This window comes from Gastrolobium bilobum, unplaced genomic scaffold (genome assembly GCF_033153095.1).
Source record: "Gastrolobium bilobum isolate Gb01-03AN ecotype WA unplaced genomic scaffold, APGP_CSIRO_Gbil_v1 utg5066, whole genome shotgun sequence".
NCBI lineage: Eukaryota > Viridiplantae > Streptophyta > Magnoliopsida > Fabales > Fabaceae > Gastrolobium > Gastrolobium bilobum.
This window is the reverse complement of record NW_026896494.1, coordinates 204,734-212,544: the sequence shown is the minus strand read 5'-3', so window position 1 is coordinate 212,544 and position 7,811 is coordinate 204,734. Positions and strand designations below refer to the sequence as shown.

General features: G+C 36.2%; 2 protein-coding genes across 2 annotated transcripts; one reads left to right on the top strand and one right to left on the bottom strand.

The window, feature by feature from the left end:
• Positions 1–3,743: 3,743 nt before the first annotated feature.
• LOC133300031 (uncharacterized) lies at positions 3,744–4,376 on the bottom strand. Its single transcript, XM_061499519.1, has 2 exons — positions 4,119–4,376; positions 3,744–3,860 (listed from the first exon to the last, which is right to left on the bottom strand). Exons 1-2 carry the CDS (start codon positions 4,374–4,376, stop codon positions 3,744–3,746), a joined length of 375 nt encoding a protein of 124 aa, XP_061355503.1.
• A 2,511-nt stretch (positions 4,377–6,887) lies between these two features.
• On the top strand, positions 6,888–7,811 carry LOC133300030 (protein FAR1-RELATED SEQUENCE 5-like). The gene has a single exon (XM_061499518.1). The coding sequence runs from the start codon at positions 6,888–6,890 to the stop codon at positions 7,809–7,811; it is 924 nt and encodes a 307-aa protein (XP_061355502.1).

The window sequence follows — 7,811 nt, the reverse complement described above, 5'->3', positions numbered from 1 at the left end:
TGGACCCAATGCCCACTGGAATAATGGTATAAAAAGCAATGGGTCCTGGGATTTTTTATGTCAACCTTAAAAAGAGTAAATAATATATAGATTAAATACTCTTTTTAGTCCCTCGCAATATCTACGAAGTCCTTTTCAGTCCCTAGCAATAAAAAAGGGACAAATTGGTCCCTGAAATAACAAAAAAGAGGCCACGTTCATCCTTCTGTTAACTCTCACCTAACGGTCCAACTAACGGTGCACAGTTGACACGTTAGTTTGCTGACGCGGCTTGGATGTGGGACACTGTGAAAAACGAGACGACTACGTTTTGGTCCCTGTCAAAATCACGAGGGCCATTTTGGTCCCTGTCAAAATGCACGAGGACGTTTTTAGTCCCTGACAAAAAGCACGGGGCCCTTATTGGTCCCTAACCAGAGAAAAATAGGCACATGACTTCATTGCTTTCTATGCAGTCCAATTTTGCAAAACAGAAGTGCATTACATCAAAAACAGGAGTGCAATCCAATTTTGCAAAACAGGAACATGACATTAAATTGGATTTGTATGCAGTCCAATTTGTTAAACCAGAAGACATGGATGTACAAGAACTACAACTACATATATTAGTTAAAAAACATCAAAAATGGTAAACTTAAACATTCATCAATCCTGTGAAACATAATAGCTGGAACATGATTTGAGTATCATTATATTTGAAGACATGGATGTACAGTAGTGCATTACAAAATAAAGTCAACTGCTAGGAATTAAAAGAAAGGCCTATAATACAATATGACTAGAATTTACAAAAAAAATATTGACATAATAAGGCCTCCAAATACATAATGGCCAAAATTTTCAAAAAAAGTCAATCACATAATAATAAACCCTTCTCAGTTGGCTCATGCACTACTCCCAGGTCATATACAGCAGCAGGTCATTTTCTTGAGGCAGGCCTTGGTGGCCTAAAACCAGGTGTGCTCATGAAGGCCAATAATCTGCTTCGTGTGCCACTGGTTGCTGCATTCATTGTTTCATTACTCAACAACTCATTTGCCTGTTGTGGATTTGATGGAGGTGGACTGCTTCCTCTCAAGTTGCCTTCATGTGGCTGAGAACCACCAACTGTTGCAGTCCAGTCAACTGTCATGCATTGCAATTATCAACAATCATTTACCTGGCTTCTTCTCTGATTTTTCTCTGTATTTAAATATCAACAATCATGCAATTATCTTTTATAGAAAAATAAAGAGTATAATTGTAATGCTACACTACTGAAGATATTGTTCGTAAATCGCATAACGCTATGTCTTAAACAGACTAAGAGAATCAAAACAATTCATAGTATTCTAGGGATCGTAGAAGTTGTTTGCAAGAGTCAAGAATCCCTTTTAACAAAGTGGGAAGCTTAATTAGCAATGCAAAAGAAATGAATAATCGTTAATAAGGTCGAAACTTCAGTTAGAAACACAAACTTCATTGAAATAAAATGCCAAGAAGGAGTATTTTACTTTGTGATGAAATTTAGTTTAATTACTTTGTGATGAACAAATGGATTGCACTCTTTGTTTCTGATGTAATGCACTTCTGTTTTACAAAATTGGACTGCATAGAAAAGCAATGAAGTCATGTGCCTATTTTTCTCTAGTTAGGCACCAATAAGGGCCCCGTGCTTTTTGTCAGGGACTAAAAACTTCCTCGTGCATTTTGACAGGGACCAAAATGGCCTCGTGGTTTTACAGGGACCAAAACGTCGTCGTCTCGTCTTCCACGGTGTCCCACATCCAAGCCACGTCAGCAAACTAACGTGCCAACTGTGCACCGTTAGTTGGGCCGTTAGGTGAGAGTTAACGGAAGGATGAACATGACCTCTTTTTTGTTATTTCAGGGACCAATTTGTCCCTTTTTTATTGCTAGGAACTGAAAAGGGCTTCGTGAATATTGTGAGGGACTAAAAAGAGTATTTACTCTAATATATAAAACAAACATAAAAGAGAATCTTCGACGTCTTTTACTATTTTGTGTGTACATCTGATATATATGGTAGGAAATAACTATAAATCTTTGTCACGGGATGCAAGATAATATCTTTGGCACTTAAAGTGTCACTTTAGTTTAACTCAGATAGTGTGACTTTATTTACTGACGATTAATTCTTAAATTTTTATATGGCCCAATACAGTGTAATAACTAATTAACTATAACTACTCTTCTGAGTATATTGGACAATTAATTAACATTTAATAACCCATTCCAGAATAGGTTCATTGATGAAAGCAATATTATGCGTCATTTTACTAAAAAAACATGACATGTAACATATAAGCACACAATCTTCCAAAAAAAAAAATATGTATATAATCACACATACTATTGGATTCAAAATAATACATTATTAAATTATACCTACAAGCAATAACAGACCTATAAAATTTTATTTATGTCTACACACTTACAATAAAACAATAAAGAAAAAAAATTAAAGAAAATTTTAAATATATTAAAATACAAAAGAATATAAACAAAAAAAGAAAAGAAAACTTTAACTTAATAAAAGAAAAGTAGTCAAGAGTCAACTAAACTGTTACAATAGAATATTTTGGGTCCTCAACAAAAATTACGGGCCCCAATTTATTCTCTTAGGAAAAAAAAGTCGACTTGTGGTCCCTTGGAAATCAAAAATAGATCCAGATATTCAAAATCATGGTCCTCTGAAATTCAAGAAGATCCGCATTAGTCCCTCAAAAGGACTAACATGGATCTATTTTAAAATTTAATGAAATTACAAGTCGATTTTTTTTAAGAGATTAAATTGGGTCCCATAATTTGTGTTGATGACCCAAAATATATTTTATTTTTTCAAAAAATTTGTATGTGCACTTGCAGATATACTTGCAGACATAGAGATCTGCCATTGCCTACAAGTAGTGTTTAAAAATCCGGCCCGACCATCAACCCGGCCGAGGTCAGGGGTCATGGGGTCACAGGTTCAACCGAGGGGTCACGGGGTCACTACGCTGACCCTGGTTTTATATATTAAAAAGGGATAGGATATTGTGACACACAAGTAATGTTACGCACAATGTTACGCACAATCATCTTACCGTTCAATTGAAAATCTTATCCGACGGTCCTCGTTGGTCTCATAAATATCCCGTCTGATCGTTTCTCTCTCCCCTTTCTCTCTCTTTTCCCTTTTCTCTCTCTCACTATACACAGTAGCTGCCGCTGGCCTAGCCTCTATCTCCGACGCCGACGCTGCCGCCGCCACCCGCCTCCGTCGGACCAATATCCCCTCTGTCATCGTCTCTCTCTCCCCTTTCTCTCTCTTCCCTTTTCTCTCTCTCACTATACACAGTAGCCGCCGCCACTGCCCTAGCCTCTGTCTCCGACGCCGTCGCCGCCACCCGCCTCCGTCGCACCGCCGCCCACCTCCGTCGCGCAGAGAGCTTCGCTGAATACACGATAGTGAGGGACCGATTTTTAACAGGTTCTACTTTTACCATATTATTAGCAGCGTTGTTGATTTTACATAAAAATATTTCTGAATCTCAGAGCATTTCGCATTCCCACAGTAATTGTTAATTTTTTTAATAATGATTTTGTTTGTGTCATGTGAATAATCTGGTAAAATACCATTGAATCAGAATTATGTCTATTTGATTGAAAACATTTTATTATTTTTAATTTGTTGTCCTTGATGATTTTTTCACTTATCTATGATCATATATACCATTTAGCATATCAACCCCGATAGCATATCATATATACCATTTAGCTTCATAGTTGATTGCTCTTGAGACACGGCAGAATTTGCTTACTGTGTTTTTTGGGCTCGTTGTATTCTCAAATGTCTCCTCATCATACTCATATCCAGCCTGCCAGAAAAACAAAACTCTCCTTCATAAATCTGTAATTCACTGCTTGATTTTGATGGCTTATAATACAACTAAACACAAATGGAGGGGGGTTAAACATGTGTTGGTTCTGTGCATTCGTTGTTGCACAAGATAAATTTAGAACCAAACTAAATAATTAAATATGCTACCTTTCCTCGTCGTGTGCCCATGTAAATACCAATTTAGCTATCTTGATAAGTAATAAACTCACTGTAATGACTTTGACAGATATCTTACCCTGACAAAAGAATCTCGCACACAAGTTTTCCACCACACAATGTTTGGCATTTTGGCAGCATACCCAAAACATGGATACTTCCTTGCCATGTCCTTGTATGCCAGCTTAAAGCCCTCATCCATACGCTTGTAGTCTGGGCATGGAAGGCCAACTGCTTTGGCTGCCATGCAATAATAGTCACCAAGCTCCCCTTTGTAAGCCATTAGGGTACCAGTAACATCTATAGTGACACAGCGTAGTTTAGCCAATATTGACATGGTAGCACAAATTAAGAAGCACACCCTTTGTTGGCTAAGTGAATGTTTAGAAGAATTTCCAGTATAGCAATGCCAATATAAATTTCAAGGAACCAACTAATGGGGTAAAGTATTGAACTCCTTCAACATTGATGCTAAAGCCTGCATATGCAATTCCAAAATTAGCTGGTTAAGTTTAAAAGAAATTTTGATTATAAAAAAGCTTACATGATGATATGGCTTCGTAAATTGTTTGGCAATAAGTAAAAAGGAGGGGCAAGGGCAAGGGGAAGGATGCTTAATATTGGTGTTTTAAATGATATTATGGCACAAAATAGAACTTTTAAAATAAACATTAAACTTGTGATCTACTAGACAGTCATGGATACATGCAAGCAGAAAACAAAAAGAAATGAATTCTATAGGCTACAAGAGACTATAAAGTGCACATACTGGCACCATACACTTGCTCTAAGAGGAAAAAAAACCATTTAAATTACACTGACCATTATAAACAAATAAGAAAGTTTTGAAGTTACACCAATACTATCCTGAAAGATGCTATTTTCGTTCATGCACAGCAAAATTATTCCAATAACTCTAAATATGCCTACTGGTTTTTTGTCAAACTAGTGTACAATTTCGTGGAATGTGGATAGTGATTATGATCGACTCGATAGAAAAGAGTGAGTAGTGTGTATTTTTCATTGTGCTCAGGGTTTAGTTGTGAAGCTGGTAAAATTTAAAGTGAAATTCGTCTTTGTGTTATATTTTTTTATCTGTTTTTCAAGTTCAGAAACAAATAACCATTTCTTTTTTTTTTCATTATGAAGTAGCTTGGCGGCTAGACAATCAGCTCTTTGGCATATTTGAGGAGCAAGAGGTTTGTCCAGAATCCTTGGATCAACTTTTGTCTATTCATTTGAGATAATTTGCCTCATAAAAAATTGCTTATAATCAAAATCGGTAAGTATACATTTTGTTGTTGTTGTTGTGATTAAGAGTATTTGAATGTTATTTATATGTTTATTGGTTTTAAATTTTTAGGTATATTATGGATGAGCATCCGGACTACATTAACTTAAATGATGAAATTAGGAATGACATACATGTTGAATTGGGTGATGAGTTATTGAATATAGATGATGATCCAATAGATTACATCAACTTCAGTGATGATGAAATTATAGAAGAGATGCCTCTTAATTTAGGAGATGACATATCGAATGCTTTAACTGATAACATTCCAAATGTCATTCCCTTGACACCGACAAAGAATTCTAATATTTTGATTGAGGTTGGAATGGAATTTTCCGAACAAAAGGATGTACTGGACTTGTATACAACATATGGCAAGGTAAAAGATTTCGGAATCCGAATACGAACAAGGAGGGGTAATTACTTTAGGCTAGTTTGTGCTAGACAGGGACATCCACCACAAAAAAAGGATAAAGATGTTGCTCAAGTTTGTCAGACCAAATTAAAAAAGACATCATCAATACGCGTTGGGTGTGAAGCTTATGTAAGTGCTTATAAAAGTGAAAACACAAAAATGTGGAGAATTACACAATTTAACGACAACCATAATCACGGTCTTGTGACTCCAAAGAGTGTTCGTTATCTCAGATCACAAAAAAAAATGTCTACTGCTGCAAGATCATTGGTTGAACGCTTTAGTGATGCAAGCTTGCCCACAGGAAAAGTAGCTACCATCTTCAAAGGCGATGAGTTATCATTTGACAGTCGAGATTGTTATAATCATCTAAAAAGTGTGAGGAGAAGAATATATAACACAGGAGATGCACAAGCTGTGTTACACTATTGTGTTAAACAACAATCATTGCATCCAAATTTCTTTTTTTCCATTAAATGTGACGATGAAGATCGCATGGAAAGCTTTTTCTGGATTGATGCAAGGTCCAGGCAAGCTTATGAGCTATTTGGTGATGTCATCACATTTGACACGACATACAGAACTAATAAATATTCAATGCCATTTGGACCTTTTGTCGGTGTCAATAATCATTTACAGTCAATCTTGTTCGGATGTGCTTTATTGAAAGACGAAACAGAAGATACTTTTGTGTGGCTATTTAAGGAATGGCTTCGAGGAATGAATTGGAAACATCCAGGCGCCATAATTACTGATCAGGTATAATCATTTTAAGTACATCTTTTCAATTGTTTCTTATATTAATCATTGTATTCTTACATATGTCATTGAATTTACAGGACATGTCAATTACCAATGCAGTATCCAAAGTTTTCCCAAAAAGCAAGCATCGGTTTTGTATGTGGCACATCACAAAAAAGTTTCCGGAAAAATTGTCTCACGTCTATCAGCAGCATGCCACATTTAAGAGTGATTTCAATAACCGTATCCATACAAAAAAGAGCACTCGAGATTTTGAAGACAAATGGCAACGTATTCTTGATAAGTTTGGTCTTCATGAGAATGAGTGGTTGCAGTCACTTTATTCAATTAAATCGTCTTGGATACCAATCTTCAACAGATCCATTTTCTTTGCCGGTATGAACACCACTCAGCGTAGTGAAAGCATCAATTCATTCTTTGATGGTTTTGTTACATCTGGCACAACCTTAAAGGAGTTTGTAGAAAAATATAATCAAGCAGTAGATGCTCGTTATGATTCATTCAAAAAACAAGACTTTGAATCTAGGCATAAAGAAAGGCGTTTAACGTTGAATATGCCATTGGAAGAGCATGCAGCTAAGGTCTACACTCGTGCAATTTTCACAAAGTTTAGTGATGTGCTTTCTCATAGTTTTCCTCTCTCTAAGGAGAAACTTGGAAATGATGGTGAGTGGGTTACCTATCGAGTTTTTAATAGGAAAGAGAAGGATTATTCTGCAACGGTGAAGAAGAAGTTGGAAAGTAGAGAAACTAGATGTTCTTGTCAATTTTTTGAGTTCATGGGAATCCCATGTGAACATATTATTGCTGTTTTTTCGGTTGAAAATGTTGAGCAGATCCCTGAACATATGATTTTGCGACGCTGGAGCAAGGAAGGAAATGATATAATTAGTACCAATAAAGACATTTGTAATTTTCATGGAGAAGGACTCCTTCGTGGCTTTGAAATACGCCATAGAGTTTCGAAACTTATTAAGCTTGCAGATAGGTCCAATGAAGCAGCTAAATTCGCTTGTCATGGTCTTGATTCTCTCACTGAATCTTTAGAAAAATTTCCAACACCTGATGAAAGTATTGGTCTCGAGGATTTTGATTCACATTACTTGAGTTCTCAAACTGAAGAGTCATCTATGATGAGATTGAATGATCCCAACATTTCACAAACGAAAGGTCGAAAAAGGGAGTCACACAATATCTCACAGGGACGTAGAATTCATAGTGGGATTGAAGAAGCATCAAAGAATACTAATATTTGTGGAAATTGCAAGAAACGAGGACATAATAAGCGTACATGTAGATAG